The sequence below is a fragment of the Myzus persicae genome, unplaced genomic scaffold, assembly GCF_001856785.1.
Source record: "Myzus persicae strain clone G006 unplaced genomic scaffold, MPER_G0061.0, whole genome shotgun sequence".
In the NCBI taxonomy this organism is placed as follows: Eukaryota; Metazoa; Arthropoda; class Insecta; order Hemiptera; family Aphididae; genus Myzus; species Myzus persicae.
In genome coordinates, this window is record NW_019103956.1 from 491,179 (window position 1) to 513,718 (window position 22,540).

The 22,540-nt window shown below is 31.5% G+C and overlaps 1 protein-coding gene across 4 annotated transcripts in view; it reads left to right on the plus strand.

Annotated features, from left to right (window-relative positions):
• The window catches only part of LOC111036892 (rap guanine nucleotide exchange factor 2), a 68,211-nt gene extending 45,715 nt beyond the window's left edge, over positions 1–22,496 (plus strand). For 3 of the 4 annotated variants that reach the window (XM_022319158.1, XM_022319159.1, XM_022319157.1), the window contains 15 exons: positions 5,891–5,966; positions 17,657–17,758; positions 17,853–18,581; positions 18,711–19,136; positions 19,206–19,365; positions 19,429–20,053; positions 20,137–20,371; positions 20,429–20,528; positions 20,606–20,817; positions 20,885–21,202; positions 21,292–21,514; positions 21,578–21,865; positions 21,933–22,064; positions 22,136–22,345; positions 22,413–22,496. In XM_022319158.1, coding sequence (XP_022174850.1) covers positions 5,891–5,966; positions 17,657–17,758; positions 17,853–18,581; positions 18,711–19,136; positions 19,206–19,365; positions 19,429–20,053; positions 20,137–20,371; positions 20,429–20,528; positions 20,606–20,817; positions 20,885–21,202; positions 21,292–21,514; positions 21,578–21,865; positions 21,933–22,064; positions 22,136–22,345; positions 22,413–22,444 — 3,868 coding nt within the window. In that variant the 3' untranslated portion in view covers positions 22,445–22,496. Of the gene's footprint in view, positions 1–5,890; positions 5,967–17,656; positions 17,759–17,852; positions 18,582–18,710; positions 19,137–19,205; positions 19,366–19,428; positions 20,054–20,136; positions 20,372–20,428; positions 20,529–20,605; positions 20,818–20,884; positions 21,203–21,291; positions 21,515–21,577; positions 21,866–21,922; positions 22,065–22,135; positions 22,346–22,412 lie in introns of all 4 variants that reach the window. The other variant, XR_002604819.1, reaches the window with a different exon arrangement.
• Positions 22,497–22,540: the final 44 nt, after the last annotated feature.

The following is a 22,540-nucleotide window of genomic DNA, read 5'->3' on the forward strand; positions in this document are numbered from 1 at the left end:
ATAAAAATATACTACGTGTTCGAGTATATCGGTTGTATCGCGAAGTTTCAGTTCCAATTTAACGTGAATAAAATATAATAACCGCTTAAGTACATAATATTATAATGATGGTATTAGGGAAATATTTTGACAGTATAAATGGGAAAAATGTACAAGGTACCGACAATCGACCTCAATACACGCACATCGTTATAGTTACTTGGTTATGGGAAACATCGGTGGTATTTGTATGACAGTTATTAATTTTACATTGTCACTTGTAAAGTGTTTTCACGGTATTTGTTTGTTCAAATACACAAAACAATTTCAATTGGTACCTATAATACCTATATATACTTTTAATTTCTCGTTTTGGGTAAAAAATGTAGAGCACCACGAGTACTTACACCGTGGATTTGATTTTATTTTCAAATTCAATTCAATTGTGTACACAATCCTCAAGGGTTTGCAAAACAAAAAATAAGGTTATTCTGCATTTATGCTTTGAATCGTTTTACAAAAACATATTATGCATATTGATAATTTTGTTTGATTGACACACTTTGTTATACCAACGGGTAGCAATAATTATAAGTTATAACTAATTCGATATCTACAAACGGAAACATCGTTATCAATTATTTTGCAATCTCTTGGGTTACACATATTCCAACTATTTACATTTATTATTTAGCAGTTTTTTCAGAACCTATTTTTGAATAGTATCAATTCGTTGACATGTGTTATTGACTAAAATTATAAAATATTCATTGAAAATAATAAATTACTCGTATAGTTAAATACCGTCCGTTTAATTATATTTATTATGAATCGAGTTATGACGTATTGACATATTAAAATTATGACTGGTTTAAAGCTCAACAAATTTGAACATTACAACTAAATATTTTTAAGTTCTTCCGTATGTAATCAAATATAAGTAAAACATTTTTTAGATCTCTTGTCAAAGAGTTAATCACCGAGAAGATTTCTGGAAATTAAACCATAGTTATTATACCATTAATCTACTGGTAGTAATAGTAGTGGTGCTGTTTATTGTATTCTTCTATTGCGTGTTAGTGATATCTACAATATAACTCGTAATATCTGTGATTAAAAGTTAATGCATACTTCAGAGAAGAAACCCTTAGTTTTCAAGATTAATGATTATGAAACACTAAAAGGAAAGGAACTAAATTAATGTTTTCGTGCACCTAAGTCAAAGGTGTTTACTGTGCATCGAACGCGTAAATATTATTACTTTGAGAGTAAAATTATTAAGTGCAGCTTATCATCATCATGAAAATAACTGTCTAAAATTAAATTGTATATGTGATGATTATGCCAAAGCTCTCGTGCATCGATAAAGCTGAGTTTATACAAAACTTTTTCTATTCGTATAAAAAAAAACCATAACGCTTTCGTTTGTATATTTCTCTTCTCTATCCTCCCCCCACTCCTCTCGCCGCTTGGTCCCATATATTTTATATTTATCTTAATATCTATTACGACTCGTGACAATTGATCTCTTTTCGAAAATGTTTACGAGTACAGTCATAATGTACATTATACACTATACTTACAGTGTCCAAATTATTATGGTATAAAATACTATAAATGCTCAAATATATATATAAATTATAATAATATTTAAGTGGCTAGGTGTGGCGCTGTGGTAGGCCGCAGTTTCTATGTGTGCTAAAGACGGACAGGATTCCTAGGGTGTCGGAAGCTGCCGGATGGGTGAGCACCCGCGTTCTTTACAATAAGTCCTCGCCGCACATAAACATGTGTTCTTAAAACCAGCCATCACCCCCACAAAATGCTAATGACCATATTTGTCGATTCTCAATCAATAAAAAAATATAGTAATAATAATAATAATAATAATAATAGTACAATTTAAATTAGCGCCTTACTTCTGAGTTAGCTAATATGACTTACTCATAACTTGTTAGTAGTATATTTATAAATACAGTTGATAAATAAAAAACTGTTTATCTATGATGACAACGGCTACGAGCTTCAGATGAACGATTCATAATAATTATTGTCCTGCAGGACAAGCCGTTATACCGTGTCAGTATCGTGTGTGACGAGCAAGCTCATTGAGGCCCAGTTCACAACTTGTCATATCTAACAGTAAACACTGTACCACTATGCCAACCCATTACGTTACCATAACGATACTTAGTGTTTATATTTAACTTTTTTAAGACACGAACTACATTCAACATGGTTAGTTTTGAACACCCCTTTATTATTATAGAATTTTAAGGACCTGCTATTATTGTTGAATATGCTAATAAATTATGTTTATTCAGACTTAACTATATTTATAGGAAATATATAATTAATTATTGATACTGTTAATGAATCGTATAAAATGTACTTCCATTAAAGCTTGCAACTTTAATAAAGCAAAGAATATGAGGGGTCTTCTGAGTCGACCTGGACAGGTAGATATTTGGTAAAATGAAGTATATTACTATATAGTGTTATATTTAATTGTAAATACTAAATACTGTATTATACCTACCATAATAATAATCTACATATATTACATAGGTATACATTTAAAAAAATAATTCTGAATCACGAGTTAAGACTATTGCAATATCCCTTTACAAATTATCAATGCAACACATTTTAGATTCGGAGCGGAGCAATAAATGTTTTTATTTTATAATTTCGTGTATGTTTACACAAGTTATAGACTTATAGTAGAAAATTTAATCTAGTTGGTACTTTGATGAGATTGTAATAGAAAGTTCCCAGTATCGATTTCGTTTTTTTGTGGTGTAGTTCAAAAATGAATAACCATTTATAGATACAAAGTTCCTCATCAATAGTTTTATTCTGGAACTAAAAAAACTAAAAAACTTTTTAAACTTGATTTTTTTTTTAGATTTAAAATCTTTTAAAATAGGATGAAATTCTATATTTAAACGAATAATATTGATTTAAGTTATTTTGTTGAAATTCAAAAATATTTGTTGTAGGGTATATTATTATATTTGATGTATATAATGATCAATGCCATTTTAAAAATATTCAGATTAATTATATGCTTATTTATAGTTTACACCGTACTAATTAAATAGTAAAATAAATTACTGTAATAATAATTAATAGCAATATATTTATATAAATAATAGGCTGACAGACCTCTATACTCTGAATCTTTTTCGTATACCTATGCAATAATTTATCGTCGAATTAAAATTAAACACCCATGACTGTGACATACTCGATGGTGATAGGTACACTCGACTCCAAGTATACAGCAGAGTGATTACCTACTTTTATCTTTCTGAACATCAATGTTAAAATACAAAATAAATGTTAATAGACCATCTGAAGAAGTACTCGCTATAGGTACTCCTATACATAACCGCACATATTTTAATAATTATATGTACTAGAAAAATAATTATTAATGCCGATCGTATAATCGATACCTTGTCGCTTGGTGTACACAACACACACACACACGCATTCATTTATATATATGTATTATAGATTATTTCATTAAGTTTACATCGGAGTTAGTTTTTTGTTTTTATTTTTTCTCGTTTTTCAACACGTTTTACGTTTTCCCTTATCCACTGCGTATATCATATATATTATGTATATACATATTACATATACATACATAAAAGTGTAGAGAAGTACGGATATATGTATATATACATATATGACAGTTGATTAATGAAACGTGTCACACGCTTGGAATAAAATCGTTGTCTTCGATATCGACCAAACAACACCCCATCACGCATATATATTACACACTCACGCATATATATATATTCAGGATCTGTAGGTTTCATCCCGATTGTTATTGTCGTTGATTGTATGAGTTTCACGGCTCAGAAACCACTCGCGTGTGTTTAATTGTAGTCAATTTAAAACGAGCCTATTATTCACTTGATTGGCATTCGCCACTCGCTCAGCACTGTCATGTGACGTTCCGAACAAATCGAAAAATATTTCTTCATACTTACTATGGAAAACCGCAACGGATAATAGGCTATAGGCCTGTATTAACCGTGCCGGAGACACATTGTGTCGGTATTAAGTAAACGTGAGTAGGAAAATATTATACAAAATAATAAATGAGGAGCAATTTACATAAATGTGTTTCGGGACGCAACTAATTCCAATATATTCTGTTCGTGTACCGCGGGTATAGGTATATAGGTACACCGAAAAAAAAAGAATATCCACGGTGTGAGATGGACATGGTGATTTACCTGCAACCACACTCATACCCAGTTTTACTTTTAATTATACATTCATCCAAATTCCGATTTCTAAATACTTAATTTTTGTAGGCAATGTAAGTAGTGTCCAGCAGCTCTTTTTTTTCAAATAAGCCACCCTATTTACTGAAAAATATTAAACCATTGATTTTGTAAAAAACGTTAATCTATATCTGAATTGAAATTCTAACGAGTTATTATAACTTAAAATTATAGCCCTCATGACAATAGAAATTCCTTGGCTTAGAAGATGTGGGTGCTGTGATGATTTCAAAAAAGAACCTTGTAGTTCAAATTATTTAAATTTTAAATACATTGATAAAATAAATGAATATTGCATTTTTTCACTTCGAATAATGGTAATTGAATATTGATATAATATTTATTCTATGTTTTATTTCGGTCACATTTGATATACATTTACGTTATATCTGTCGGTCAAAAATAAAAATATTTCGTCAATATGGTAACATATAAATACACATTTACCCAATATTTCTATATTATTATTTAATTATATTGTGATCGACGATATATTATGTTGACATTTTACATTCTGCATGTGTAAATTACCAAGTATACTATATTATTAATTTCATCATAACAAAAAATGTAATTTATAAAATCGCTGTACTCGTGCAAAAAGGTTTTTATAAAAATTTGAATATCTTAATATGAAGTATTTCATAATTGTATATTTCGTAAAATATCCAAACATTAAAATATATATACAGTATAATATAGAGCGTGTAACAGATAAAACTGACAGAAGTAATATTAACCGACTATGAAATAATTTGTATACTAATCGGTGTTAAAAAAAAAAAGAAGAATGTTTAGTTATTTCGATTATCGTTTATACTTTTAAATGAATAAAACATACCACGCAGTTAATTACATTTGTTTGTCAGTTATAGTTGTGTTACACCCTGTATGTTAAGAGAGAGAGAGACTCACTGTCTTTGTGGTGCAGGAGAGGGTCGATCCCTTTACCCGTGACCCGAAAAGTTAGCAGCGTGACCGTGTTGCATTTCAATCCCTAACACACACACGCCACCGCCACCACTCGTTCGACCTCTCGCCGCCAGTGCCGACGTATATAATATATATGTGTGTGTGTGTGTATATACATAATTGAGTTGAAATCCCCGTCGAATTGGGTGCTTGTAACCTACGACATGTGCGATTTAGCTCTGTCCCATTCTTTTACGCTTTTGCGTTTTAGGTGTTCCGTATATACATATATTATGTCCGTAATGCGTATATGCATACGACTCGGTTTCCGACGAGTGTATAATAGTGTAAGTGTGTGAGAAGGCTGTTTTGTCGAAAAATACATCATGTGACGTGCATACCGTGTAAGCCGCGTGTGCACGTATGCTGTATACCGACTATATTATTATGTATATAATATATGTCCATTATTTAATATTATTATATTATAATATGTGCGTATATTGTCAGCGTATAATAATATATGTTTGTTGCCGCAACTATGATTGTTCAAAATACTGTAACGCAATATGCGTTTTAATCGTGTAGGAATTAATAAACGTCCGCTGTTGCAGTGCGTCCTCCCCCCTTTGACTGTACCACATTTTGCATAAGTAGACATTTTTTTAATATTATGATATTTTGTGTTACAGTTTTGGAAAACGAACCGGAAGCAACGCTAGACGACCCAACGAATGTTTCGTGTTGGAACCATCAGAGATGCTGGTGGTAAGTGATGTTTTATTTTCGTTATGATTAGTCATCGACCTCTATATTCTGTTTTATCCGTTTTTATTCTTACGACTCCCGAAATAATATACTATATCATATTATTACTATCGGTGTCGGTGGTTAGTGGATATTAAACTCATTTCGTTCTAATTGCGTACAGAGTTAAATGTATAAAAAGATATTGCACCGCAAGCCAAACCATTAGCATTAATCGGCGTGTGATTAAACAATAATGGTCTTTTTTTTATCGAATAATGATTTATAGAAGCGGCCGCATCTATATTGAAACAAACAAACGTTAATGTTTTTTAGTTATTATGCACATACATCTGCAGACTCCATTCAACAAGTAACTAATATATACCTACAGCGGTAACCGGAGGATAAAGAATGTGATATTTTATAATATGTGTGGGGTCAACAGTGCTGTAGTAAATACTAGGAAGCATATATTCTCGTCTCACTAGTTCTGTTTAATTTAATTTTGAACAGTTTTTCAACATTATATTATTTTATAATATTTTATATACTTTTGTACCCAAATAAACAGAAGTATAAAGAGTAAAAATGCTGAAACTTAATATTAAACTCAAATTTCACCTTCGGCCAAACAACCTCAAATTGAATTCGTTGACTCGTAGTTTTTCGAATATATTTTTGAATTATTATAGGCATGCAATGTACAATATATTATTACATTAATATTTAATGAGCTTTATATAATATATATTATCTACAGTTCATTTTCACAATTTAATTTGAACACTGTATAATACATTAAGTACCTACTGAAATTCTACTAAAAATCTTCTAAAATTGTATGTGTGTTTAGTTATAGATTCTGTGCGTAGTACAATGTATTGCATTTTTTCTATGATGTGTGTTTTTTTCCGTCTGTAAAAAAACATTTAGGATAGTAAATATGCTACGGTTTTCCGCATCAGCATCTTTTCTAATAGATAATTGAATTTAGCTGATACTTTTGGGAGGTCAAAATTGAAAATTGACTGTGGTTTTTGAAACGCCGGAAAATACAAAAATAAATAGACATTTCTACGCAAAACCAATTTTTGAAATAATCTATTTTACTTTTTTGGTGAAACTCAAAAACTAGTGACTGTAAACACTGAAATGTTCACCAAATACATATTATTGGACTCTTGACTTTCTTTGAGCAATTTGAAGCCTTGAGAAATTTTTCGAATTAAATATTAATATAAAAATAACGAATAATAATCGAATTATTGCATTTTAACAACTTGGTAGGGAGTATAAATCTTGTATTAAAAGCTTCAAATTCATATAAATAAATAAACAACTACGTATACCTAATGAATAAAAAATATAAATTTATCGTTAAATTTGTATTGTACAATATTTTATTTCATAAAAATAAACATGACATTTCTAATCCTAGAATGATATTTATTTTACCTTTATTCAATAGTATTAAGATAATATGTCTTACCTGAGGCCGTGAGGTTGCTCGAATATGCCATAATAATTACGTAGGTGTATAATATGATTAATGGATTATTAATATATCTAAATTTAATATCAAACTTTATTATGCTTAAAAATTAAAATTTATTCTTGTCTATACTAATTATTATCACCGAAAATAATTTATAAGTTTTTAAGATAAGAAGTTTCCTCTAAACTTAAAGTTCAAAAGTTAATCACAATTTTGGATAGAGTAATGGTTTTTGAAATTAAAATTTTGTTTGTGGAAATTTATCAATATTTACACAGTAGGTACACTTTAAAACTTCGGCTATATTAATGTTAAAATATTCTTATTAAAACAAACTTATACTTTTTATTTTTAATTTCTACAAATAATTTATTTCACCTTAAGTTGTATTATTTTAGAAATTAAAATAATGATGTTTATCTCTATGTTTAATTATTAAATTATTTTTCAAATTAATTAAATGCTTATAATTAAAAACTTTGCCTCGCTGTTTATAGTATTTTCAAGTAGGTAGTTTGTTTTTTTAAATTAATTAATTTTATTTGTTTCTCCGATCCAGTTGTACTTTATATTCATGCAATTACTTGAAACATTTTTGATATTATTTAACTGGACATTTTGTTTCATTGTGTATGTGTATGTAATTAATTTAATTAGTTGATTCATTTATTCAAATGAAGTTTATTCAAAAATTATCATTATACCTACTTAATTATTTTGGTTTTTACTGTTTCAACTTTCAAGTAATATCATTCTGAAAGTAGTATTTTGAATTTCGAATCACCGTGATCTGTCATAGAGCTACCATTATAAATTATGAACTCCACTAGGTGTAGTGTAATATTTAAATGGAATATATCTAAGTCATAATATTTAGTATTTAATAAGGAAATAATTTGAAAAAACATGATTTTATTTTTTCTTTGATAATTATATAAAAGATTCAAATGAGTTTTACTCTGTTGGTTGTCTAGCTATTTTTTTTAGATTTAATTGCGTCTTTATACTTTATGTGTTTATAAACACAATATTATATACTTGAACAGTGAACACAGAAAATAACTTATTTTGCCATTAAGCTCCTGTGCACGCGTCGATGATTTAAAAATAGATCTATTTTCATAATAATAACTACCTATGGAGTAATTGAAATCGCATGTATTCGTCCAATTTGATGTAAAAAAGAAAACTGTAAACATGCCGTTGTAATCCAAATAACTATACTAGCCATCCACTATTTTATTTTTTTATTATATTGCAACACGATGCTATATTATGTTGTTTCTATAGGACCGATTTCTTGCCCGTTTCTCCTTCGAGTTTAATTTAGTTTATGGATTTTAATTAAAAATTCAATCAATTACCATTTACCACTTTCCGTGATTATTATTTATACAGTTACACGTGCGTACATGCGGGTATTTATATTGTATGATGTGAAGCCATATTTGTTATTAGTAGATATTATTACTTAGTAGTAATATACCAAAGCAACAGTGTACTACACATTCTTCACATCAGTCGTTTGTATGCATCACAGCTGTTCAGATTTCTCGTTAAATTAATATTGGTACAAATGTCGAGGACAATAAAAAAATTGTTCACGTGTCCCTCTCATACGTCAATGACGTCGTTAGTCGTTACGCTTCAAAATTTCTCTCCTGATATTTACCAATGGTCAGTCAGTAGGAACTCAGTGTAGTATTTTATGATTACAACGTTGTATCTCAAACTTCACACCTCGGTCATAAATAATAATAATAATAACATAATGTAACTTACGTAGCGTCATTTTTTCGTATATTATTATTTTTATTCATTCTCTATGCTACTTTGACTATACTATATATTAGTATATTATACAATATACATGATAAAATGTTATCGCTCTCCGAACTCTTATTATATTATAATATTATGTACCACCTACGTGTAATATAACGCCGTGTATTTGTATTGTATTGAAATGTAATATGTGTATCATATTACAACGTGTGCAAGTAAAAATTATACAAAAAAAGGCTTTAATAAAATAATAACACACGAACTTCTCCGAAGAACTCAAGCTACTCGCGACTGAACGCTACACACTATATATAGAGTGGCGTGGCGACCCACCCACCCACCGAACGACGCCGACTCAAACTATATTATAATAATATATGTCATCTGCTCCTCCGCATAGTCTTAGCCCCCTTAAATATTTTCATAGTTTCCCCAAAATGTATATTGGATAATAAGTCACCAAAAATGTACTCTTCAGTGAGCCAAATCATTTTCTAAGAACGAGTATTCTGCAATACTATTTTTCAATTTGGCTGTTCAGTATTGAGAATACTAAATGAGATGTTGTCATTGTATTTAAGAATGACTCTATATTGAAAATAGACGTTAAAGTTGTTAAAAGTATGAGAACGTTTAAAATAAAATAAATACATGTTTATATATATGTAATGTATTATAGGTGTATATTTATATTTAATATCATTTTTAAGCAAATTTATTATTTATTAACTCAGTAGACCCATAAAGGAAGAGGTATTGACCGTAAGAAAAATGTTCATAAAAAAATACGAGGTTCTAGTGGCGCCTGTGCTTCTCTTATAGATTTTTTTTTTTGCTACTATTAGATAGATTTAACCGAAGTACCTAAGTGCTAGCAGTTTCCCAGTGTCAACACTGCTCCCCTCTGTTAATTATTCATTATAATAATACATGGATAATGCCTTATTGTGCATACTTGAATTTATGCAGGTATGTAATAATAACTGTACTATCTATACCTGGCCCCAAAAACAATATTGTGAAATATGTAAATTGACGTTTATGAGCCTGTGTAACACTGCAGGAAATAAAGTGATTATCTACGTTAAATCACGAAGATGACCCAACCTTCCGTCATAGTATTACAATATGTGTACCCATCGAGATTATAATTCGCTGGAGTTCCAACTGTTAAGTGTTCCGCCGTGTTCAGTCAACCTGTTATTTCCTCCGTTGTTGATTGCACTGATGGTGATCTGGGACCGCTACTACATAAACTATAAAGAGTTATGACGTGTTGTATGCGTTTTACTATAAGTTGAGACAGTTACTGAGTAAGATAGAGAGGAGAGGCCTACTGCTGAGAGACTTGTATAATTATATGGTCGTCATCGACAGGAGAACTTTTTAAGAGATTAAAACGTCGTGTTGAAGCAAAAAGTGTCTGAAACCCCCACCCCTCCCCGCCGCCGCAAGATAACATAGAATTTAAAAAATAAAAATAATGAAAGAAAGAAAACACCGAAAAAAAACGAGAAGGTTAAGCGCAATATTGATCCGAAAGCACCGCCGCCGGCAGTCAGCGGTAGCGACGGACACCCACGCATCGTGCCCGCCACCTCCTTTCCACCCCGCTTCATACCTCTCCGCCCACCCGTGTACTTGCCACCACCACTCGTATACTTACTACACTGCTACCGTCCACTCCTATGGCTCCTTTGACAGTGGAGGCGGTGGTACACCTCTGTCGTTTTTCGGCCCCTCCAAACGTCTCGCGTGTACGGGGGCATATGATTGACTCCTTTCGTGTGTGTGCCTGTTTTCCTCACCGCCTTATATATTATTATTATTATTATTATTATTATTATCGACGTATGTATGTGTAACAGCGGAGGGCGCGCAACAGGGCTGTGAACCACGTCATATATATATATAATATTATATACTTTACTATTATATTATGTATATGTATAGGTGTATACTCGTATATACCCTTGCACAGAGCGCGTCGGTTTTCCGGGTTCATATTATATGGGGAAAATATAAATATTATTATAACAACGAGATACTACGTTTTCATTTCGTTCTTTTATTAGTTTTCGTATATTATATTTTCGTTTATATTATTATATACACGAGTATTTATGGGGTGTTGCGTGTAATTTATTATACAATATATCTTTTTATTTTTTGTATTTCTTTTTTCGATGCCATTTTCTTATTTTCTTTTTATCTTTCCAGTGTGTCACAGCCGCCAAATAATGGAAGAATTCGAAACTTTTCGCGATGTCACTCTCTAGAATACGATATCTATATAATTTAATAGTATATTGCAGCAATGCAGCTAACCGCCACGGTGGTGACGTTGAGAGTGCGTCTAGTGACGCAACAAGGCAAACTATAATAGTTGTGTCACAGATTTAAGGGGCCCAAATTTAAGTTTTTTTTAGTGTTCTACGCTTAACATTGTAAACACAATTTGGGGTCAATCAATAGAGTTCTAACATAATTCATGATATTTGATGTACACATTTTACAGATTATTTTATTAACTATTGGTTAATTAGTATCTATATTACGATATCTGATCCTGATCGTATTAGGTTTTTCTTAAATAATATTTTGTTTTACATACTACAATTACTTATATTACCTATGTAAAAAGATGTGTTAAATGCTCAATGGTATATTTAAGTTCCAGCTAGGAACATAATATTTGACTGGCCAGCGATACTTTAAGGTACCAGGAACTTAAACAAATAAAAAAATCATATTTTTACTGTGTAAATTTAAACCATTGACCAAATCAAATTAAAGAATTCTCAATCTCTAATAATATAAGAAAAAAAATGTCATGATAAGTGTTTTACCGTTGTCACCTAAAAATGGGTAGATAGTTTGTTGTACTCGTGCAAATTTTTTTTACGATACATAGTACTTAGTATTTAATATATAGTATTTAATAATATTGTTTGATAAAACATAAATTCCGAACCCATAGATAATATACAATAATATACTCGCATATTATTGTACTATATTTTTTTACTTTGTACCTTCAATAGTTTTCTTTTATAATATACTATACATTACATTGAACCGTGTTTCGCGCAGTTATTTTCGTTTTCAAAATAATATGATTTTAATATTTATTATGAAATTTGTAAGCAACAGATACGGATATAAGCTATTGTTGGATTGGTCGGGACTCCTTAAGTCAGTTAATATTGTGAGTCCCAGTGATTAATACCCACATCCATACCTGTAGTTGTTCCACTGCAGTGGTCGTCCCTTTACACTTTTTATTAAAAATGTATGTTTTACATATTTTTGAGCTATATATATATACCGTAGCAGTATATTATGCACATCGCGTCATCATATTGTGACGAGAGTACTCCGTCGTAATCGTCAATCGTAGAAAATACTTGTGTATTATTATAAGACAGCCATATCTATGTAAAATATACTCAACTATATATATTATAACTGTGTGAGGGATTCTTTTACCGTCAACGACTCTTAAACGCTTATACATGATGATGATTCACCTACGTATATTATTGTATAGTTCCTTGCTCACAGAATAATATATAGGTCATTCGATATCGTTTATGAATTAAACATCGTTTTTATGGGCGGTGTGTACCGTGCATATTCCTCCTTTATTAGAATATGAAATTTAAGATTAGATAACTATTAATAATATACTTAATTCTTGGTACGTATTACCCATTTAATATTATGCTCTTATAAGTTATAACAAGTCGTTTTGGAAGTTTTACCCGCAGTCACTACCTATATTGTAATAATTTTTTGATTAAAAATTCACAAATTATAAAATTTAATAAATATTATTTAATTTTCGGGAGATTGATTTCACTACATAATATTATAATATATTATAACTTATAGATCAGAACTTTTTTGTAATTTTTAAAAAAAAAAATTTAACTTTGGTTAATGCTTTAATTTAACACCTCGGAATTGGTAAATTTATTTTACATTCGTCATTTTCATGATTTAGATGTGAAGTATGAACGTAGTTTTATATTCTTACAATTTTCAAATTACATTGTTCATTAAATTATTTCTTTGTAGAAAATATAGCAACGAAAATTGTTATAAACACTCGAGTTTTGTATTACCTTATATACTATTATTCTTCTTTAATTTTCATATTGACTGTTATGACGTGTTCTCAATATGCAATTTCCTTTTCAATTAATTGAATGGTTATCAATTAAAATTTCTATTGAACTTTAAATCTGATATTTTCTTTATTGTTTGAAAATATATAAACCATTCGTCGTTATTAAAAACTAATTTCAAATTTCTACATTTCAAGTCTTATTATGAAAATTGTGATGTTGGCGTATAATTATTATTTAATTACGAATTACTTATTTTACTTATTTTATTTTACATTACTTTATATATTATTTTTAAATATTTTAAATGTTTATACTTTATAGTTATTTAGACTTATTAATTAAAATGCTGTAATTTTGTTTTAAACTAAGCTAATAAGTTAAAAACAACCATTCGTTTCATTAATATAGAATTTGATAGGATTAGATACCTAGTAACCATTGATAACATTTAATATCGTAGTCTGAGCGAATTGAATGAACTAATTAGGTATACGTATTTCTATAACCCCACGTTCTTGTGGCCTTGTGATTTTTTTGATACATTTCTATTACTTTTTTAGTTTTTGCCCTTGCACAGAAATGAAAAATGTTGTTGTAAAAATTATTTTTGAAATAAATAAAATAAGAATTGGAATTTAAAGACTATTTGAACATTTTCCATTAGTCGTGTATTTTCTATTTGCCCAAATCGAAACTCTTCCCAATTGTTCTATTTTAGTATCATAAATTGAAAATCTAAACAAGCATTCAAATATGATTCAATGTAGATAAACGAATCGGATCAGTTATCCGAACAAATTATTTTATTATACTGGGTGATTCATCAAGTATGCTCACCCTCTTTTTCCTCACTAATATAGTTATTCAAAATCAAATCTTTGGAATTTTTAAATATATTTTTAACGAGAATCCTCCTCTATTTTTACTGTTAACTATGACGTAAATCTGGCCCACATTTTAAAAGAGTAATTTTTACTTTGTGTTCGGAGGATAATATATAGGTCCATGATAATGGGTTTGAAAGATATAGGAGCTATGGTGATTTTATTATTATAGTTAATAATATGTATATCTATTGACATTTTAAAATTTGTAAAAAATATATGATTATAATGAATAGGTACCTATTAGATTAGTTATTAATATCTCTTTCGTATTTTCGTAAAATAATTTTTAGAATATTTTATTAACTATGATACTAATCTTTTGAATTTTGAATTAGATACATAAAAATGTTCATGAAAAATAATCACTAAATAATTCACAGTAAAAACAGAAGGAGGGGATTCTCATTTGAAAGACAGAAGTTTGTATCGTCACAGAACACTCCTTAAGTGTTACCTACAACAATTTCAAGGATTTTAAATGGTAGTCTTAACATAGGTATTTATTTTAAAATTCCAAAAATTTGATTAATTTAAAGGAAGGGTGAGCATGATTTATGAATCACCGTGTATACGGACACACGTATATTGTACGATATAGATAGATATGAATTGTGAATTGTGATTATGTTTAGTGATTCATGATGTCGGTAGAATAATATACATTTATAGTAATAGTTTCCATAATAATTCGTCACCTCGCCTGAACACCATACAACAATCATAACAAATGAATCATCTATATTCTATAACATTCGTAATGAACATAAAGATCGTCTTATCATTCTGAACTGCAGTGAATATGGATACTTATTATTACCTAGTACTTCAATTGAATAAGTGATTCCTTCCTAAATCATTTTTATTTTCTAGATAGGTAAGTGAAACAAGTTTGATGAAACAATGAAACAAAATTTGAATGCTCAGTTATACTAAGAAATACAAAATATACCACAATAGGCGTACTGTTGTATAGTGTAATATATAGAAACTTTTTTTGTTAGCTAATTAATTTCTAACGGGTTTCCAGTCAATTTTCTATTAACGTTTATTTAGATTTTTTTAATTTACTACGGACTGTGAAGAATTGGAACGATTTTTTTTCTTTGGCTTATTATACATAACATATATTCGATTTTTTTTTTTAGTTCTTACAAACTGAATAATTGAACAAATATTCTTCTTTTATTTTTGAATAATTATTATTCATTTAAACTATTGTTTTAAAAAATAAAATGTTAAAATATTTATTATTAAATAAAATGCAATATTTCAGTGTAGATATGCGTAGGTAGTTAGCAAAGTCGTGCGCGGGCTTGGACTCAAGAAGCGTAAATAATTATCCCTTAGCGTTTACACTTTCGTGAGCAATATATAGTATATAATAGTGTGTAGGGCGGAACTGGCTAATATACATTATACTATTATAGTATTATATTCCTTTTTACTATAAAACTAATATGTGTGTAATAATATTAATTTTAGACTGCTAAAGTGACTTTTTACAATATAATGTAATATAATATACATAAAACCATAATCAACTATTTCATGTGCGTAAGTCACACTACGCGTATGCTAAGTATATAATTTCAAAAATAAAATCTTCTTTTACAGTTGTACAGTACTTATATAATTTGTACAAATGAATGTTTTCAGCATTTTAAACACTGACTAATACCCTATTAACAATTTTGTATACATATATTCATTCATAGACTTTTATTGTTATTATTTTAAAAATCTATCTCTCTGCAAGGATTTCCGTGTATTAAGATTTTTACTCTAGAGTAGTAATCCTGTCACTCATTGGTTTTTATGTACCGGAAAAATATTACAGCATAAAATTCGGGTCAAATGGGGTCGAATAATAGATACCTACTCAATCATGATTGAAGGTTAAAAGAAAAATTATATTTACTTGTTTCGTATTATTTTGTTGTAATTATTATGCTTCCTTATTTTTCTTTACAATTTGTAAGTGTATTTAAACTGCATATTTTTACTAAAAACATAAATATTAACATTGTACCTACACATCTAACATTGAGGTTCGTTAAAACATAAAACTGTATTAAGTATAAATTATAATACATAACATAGCTTAAATATGATATATGCATTTTGGTGTTCCTTGAGATTACCTATTTAATTATTGTTTACGGTTGCGTGTCAATATTACATTGTTGAAAAAAGAGGAACCCTAGACAGACAATTATTATAGAAGGTCTAAATTTCCGCTCTGTGCCCGTAATTTCTTTCCTTTTGTCGTCGAGAGATTTAAGGGTCGTGTGACGTAAATTACATATCCGGTGTTGTTACAAACGATTTTAATAAAGCGACTTGTAATGGTTAATTTAAGAAATATATTTTTCTATTAATAATTTATATTATAATTTATAGTTTTCAATATTTCTATACAAATTTATTTAGAAAAATGGTTTGTTTAATTCCATATTACATCCAACAGCCTAAGCTAATTAAAAAAACTGCACGTTTATGAAATATTGGGCGTTATAAGTAGATACATGCAAACCTAACGGATATGGGTGGCCGTATTTATACGAATTATGCGCTTGGAATATCTTTGTCCTTGTTGAACCGGTTGTGCTTCATTTTTTTTTTACATCCCACAATTTTACATATTATACAACCGCATAATATAATGTTTACACGGCAAAAACAATAATAATACGCTTAAAAGTTTTTTTCGCTGTAGAACAATCATATTATAATGCTTTGTAATTCAGTATAACCTATTTACACGTCTGGAAGTATAAAATAAAATCTAGTACCTATTCATGAAATATTATTTTTTGAGAAAATGATTATTTATAATTGTATTAGTAATAGACAACTATGTTACATTACTTAAAAATCTCAGTGTTATTCTTTTTTTAGAATTTTATATTCCAATCGCTGATAATTAATTCACATTTAATTATATTGATTCGAACAATCGATATTTTTGTATACTATTCATCGACGTTGACATATAAATTTAAATATTTGTATGGGAACTAAAAAACCTTTTAAATCAAACATGAATATTCATTACCGTCTATTGTTTGAGAATGTTGTTGGATTTTTTTCAAGACAAAATAAAACTACAACATTCTTTAAAGGCGATATTATTTTATTTAACCAAGTTACATCTTTAAATCATATTTTTAAAATAGGATTACCAAAACTTCTGGGTTATTATTGGATGTCCATATAATATACTTCATATTATTATATTCATCTTTCACGAATAAATATTTTCTCGCTGGACACTATTTAATTGAATAACATTCATTTATTAAACATTGCGATTTGCCATTCCTTAATGTATACTCAATATTGCAAATGCAATTTAATATTTTATTTTACTCCGTGCGAACTATAACGTTTACATATTAATGATTTCAGATGGATTATGCGGACTCTCAAAGCGGTCTGCGCTCGTTGAATATCCCCCGGCACACCGGCATGGAACGTGGTGGGGCGATCAACCTCGTATTCGACGACAGCGTAAGTGTTTTAAATATTATCATCGGATTTATTGCTAAAAACAACGTGAACATCTTTTTATTATAATATGGTTTCCGTGTCCTGTGTGATATAGTACATTGCTGCAATCCGGCCTGAACTATACCAGAAAAGCAATCGGAGCTCGCACAGCTCGGATACCAGTTCGGCGTATTCGGGCAGCGACACCATGACCAGCGTGCATTCGGGCAGCGTTTCGGTAGAGGCGGACGAGGTGGACCTGTCGGGGCTCGTCGAGTCGATCGTCGACTCGGACGAAGACGACCTGGGCGATAGCAGCGAGAGCCTGACCGTCCGGGACACGGTCCGGGAGTGCCTGGAAAAGGACCCGTCGGAGCGGGCCGAGGACGATGTCGAGGTGCTGCTCGAGTTCACCCAGCACTTGAAGGCGTTCACCAACATGACGCTGGCCGTGCGCCGGGCGCTGTGCAGCGTCATGGTGTTCGCAGTCGTCGAGAAGGCCGGCACCGTGGTGATGAACGATGGCGAAGAGCTGGACTCGTGGAGCGTGCTGATCAACGGCCACGTCGAGGTCGAGCACGCCGACGGCATTCCTGATCAGCTGCACATGGGCGACAGCTTCGGCATAGTGCCCACCATGGAGCGGCTGTACCACCGGGGCGTGATGAGAACCAAGTGCGACGACTGTCAGTTCGTTTGCATCACGCAGACGGACTACTACAGAATACTCCACCAGGGAGAGGAGAACACCAAAAGACACGAAGACGACGGAGGCAAATTGGTCATGGTCACCGAACAAAGGGGCACGCTGGAAGCCGGCAGACGGGGTCACGTAGTCATAAGGGTAAGTTCACTTCGCGACTGTGTCGCGTGTGCATAATAATATTTACCTTGTTGGTTTATTACTGTCGCCGTACAATTCTGTCATCGCATTACTATAATACTGTCTTACTCGTTTGCGTTCTGGTTGTAGGGAACACCGGAGAGACTGATGCTTCAACTGATCGAAGAGAATTCGGTTATAGATCCGACTTATGTGGAAGATTTTCTTTTGACGCACCGAACTTTCATTAAAAACTCGATGGAAGTTGCCAACCAACTACTGAATTGGTTTAACGAACCGTCTGCGAGGGACCGCGTTACCAGAGTAGTGCTACTGTGGGTCAACAACCATTTCACCGATTTCGAAATGGATCCAGTGATGATGGACTTTGTAGAAAAGTTTGAAGCTTGTCTGGAAGAGAACAAAATGGGTGGGCAGTTGAGATTGTTAAACATTGCTTGCGCTGCAAAGGCGAGAACTAGGTGCGTTACTTTAGCCAGACCGTCCAGGGATCAGGTGTTACATTTTTCCATTTTGGGAGGATACGAGAGAGGATTTGGAATATTTATTTCAAAAGTATGTATTTTATTCAAGACTGTTTGTACGATGATAATTTAATTACAATATATTTTTGTAATATTTTAGGTGGATAAAAAATCGAAAGCTGAAGAAGTTGGTTTGAAACGAGGTGACCAAATTTTAGAAGTTAATGGCCAAAGCTTTGAACACGTTACCCATACGCGTGCTTTAGAGATCCTTCGAGGAACTACGCATTTGAGTATTACTGTCAAATCAAATCTTTTAGGTAAATATTTTAAATTACTTTTAATATGTATTGTTATATTTAATTACAATTACAATTTAACAGTGTTCAAAGAAATGCTTGCAACTCCTGATAACTCACCTCGACCAAGAGGTCGACAAAAACCGTCTGTGGAAATCGCTCGTCTTCAAGACGATCCACGGGCACGGCCGTTGCTCACTGCTCATCTTCCTCCGCCTATCCAACAACCCATTAAAACAAACGCATCCAACACTTCAAGTGGCGGAGGTTTTATGACTCTAGGTCCCAAAAAACGTCTTCAGCGGGCTCTGATGAAAATGAATATTTTACCAAAAAATATTATAGGCGACGTGTGTGATGATAGTTCCGTGTCGGCTAAATCTGACTCTAGCTCAAATTTTAAACAGTCACATAGCCACCCGGACTTGACCTCAATATCATATCTGGACGATACAAGGGTAGCAGCAGATTATCCAGAACATGTATTAAAAGTTTATAAGCCTGATCAAACTTGCAAATACCTATTGGTGCATAAAGAAACTACAGCGCATGAAGTTGTCATGCTTGCTTTACAAGAATTCGGAATCACAGAACCGAGTTCTCTTTATTCGTTATGTGAAGTCTCAGTGTCAGAAGGGGGTATAATTAAACAAAGAAGGTTACCAGACCAACTACAAAATTTAGCAGAACGAATTGGGCTTAGTAGTAGGTCAGTCTAAAACCTAACATCACGGTTTTTTTTTTGTTTTTTTTTTTAATTTAAATTTAATTTTTGTTCATTTGTTTTTATAGATATTACTTAAAAAATGTCAGTAATACTGAAACATTAGTTGGAGATGAGCTTGCAGCTGATTTAATAAGGGAAAGTCATGTACATTTTTTGCAATTGAACGCTGTTGAAGTGGCAGTACAACTAACATTACAAGACTTTTCAATATTCAGGCAAATTGAAGCTACAGAATATGTTGATGACCTATTTCAATTAAACAGTCGTTATGGAACACCAATGCTTTCTAAATTTGCTGAAGTATGTACTTCATAGATTTTTTTAAGTAAATTTTATTAAATGTCAAAAAAATTTTAGTTAGTGAACACAGAAATGTTTTGGGTTGTAACGGAAATTTGCTCTGAACACAACCTTATTAGACGGTCAAAAATGATCAAACAATTTATAAAAGTAGCACGTACGTAAACAAAATAAATTTAATTATTTTTTCTTATTTAACTTTTATTAATTGAAAATCTAATTTTATTTATATAGGTCAATGTAAGGAATGTAAAAATTTTAATTCTATGTTTGCCATAATTTCTGGACTTGGACATGGAGCTGTTAGCCGTTTACGCCAATCGTGGGAAAAATTACCCACAAAATATCAAAGATTATTCAGTGATCTTCAAGATTTAATGGATCCTTCACGAAACATGAGTAAATATCGTCAACTAGTCAGCAACGAACAATCTCAACCCCCAATTGTAAGTGAAATCTGATTTTTGTAATGGAACACTTTTGATAAAGGTACTAATTTTTAAATTTCTTTAGATACCGTTTTATCCAGTTGTTAAGAAAGATCTAACATTTATTCATCTTGGTAACGATACACATGTAGAAAGCTTAATTAATTTTGAAAAATTAAGAATGATTGCCAAAGAAGTTAGAAATCTAACAAACATGTGCTCATCACCTTATGACTTACTAACAATGTTGGAACTTGGTGGACAACCTACATCTAATGCAATGGTAGCTTTAAATCAGCTTACTACAGGTGTAAGTGGAAGTGCTCATCAGGGAGGTGCTGCTACATTTAAAAGAAGAAAAAAGTCAACTGCCGCCCCAAACCCAAAAAAGATGTTTGAAGAAGTATGCATAATATATACCAGCTTATTAATATGATAGTTGAACATTTTTGCAGTAAAAAACTAATCATTTTTCTTTTAAAATTATTTTAGTCCCAAATGGTAAGAAGAGTCAAGGCTTATCTGGCCAAAATGAAAGTGCTCACTGATGAAGAAAAATTACACGAACTGTCAATGAGTTGCGAAGGTTCTAGTACTGGTGGGTCTATAATGGGATCTGGACCAATAAGAAAACGACATCCATCACCTACGCTTTCAACAGCTAGTAGTGCTAGTAGTGCCAGTGAAGGATTGAAGAATACTGGTCCTAAATTCGGTAATTATTATTACTGATTATGTTCTTGGTTTATTTGTGTTTTATATCCAAATAACAAATTAGGCTCTGCTTCACCACAAGCTGTGCGAAAGTTATTGTCTTTGAGTGAGCCAAGCAAAACCAGACTGCATCAGCCCAGGTACCATATGGCACCTTCTCCGGGTCCACCAACTCGCCGCAATGTCCACCAACCACCTAGTGTTCCAGCAACATCTCATGAACGTTCTCACTCAGATACTACCCCTCTAAACCCACCACCACCTTTACTCTTATCATCGGTTGATCTGAATGCTGAGAGCAGTAGCGTTACTAGTTTATCAAACCTGTCACTAAGAAAGACTGTGACATCCAGTAAGTTAATTTATATGGCCTATTAAAATTAGTACATAAATGTATACTCATTTAAAGTTTGTCCTAGCGGGTTCAGTGACTTCCAGCGATTCAGGACACTCGACACAAACGAGCGGTTCAACAGATGTTTGCATGCCTCCAGGAGCATCGCCTCCACCGCCACTCCACTTAAGAAGACATTCAGTACTACAACCTCCAGGTACTAATTTATATGCACATTTATTTTATTTTACCACTTTTACTTGAGCCAATTACTTTTATTATTATTAGCGGGTTATCAGATTGGAAACCGTCCTATTTATTCGTCAAACATGCAGATGATGGGATCATCAACCAACTGTGTGAGGACAAGACCACCACCAGCTTACAACACGAGCGTTGCCCAAATGGCAGCTAGGATGCACCGTTTAGGTAGAGCACATTCGCATGAAGGTGTCACATCGACATACTATCTACGAGATGATGGTGATGATGATGATGGTAAATATGACTAAACTTATTTTTTTTTTTATTAGTGTTTAAATATTTTTGTTAAATAATTTTTCAGATGACGAAGATGCACAAGTCTCCGCTGTATGACTAGTCAACCACCCATGATGTAAAAATTAAAATGGCCATGAACATATCAAAACAAAAATTGCTTGTATAAAATTTAAAAAATATTATTTCCATTAA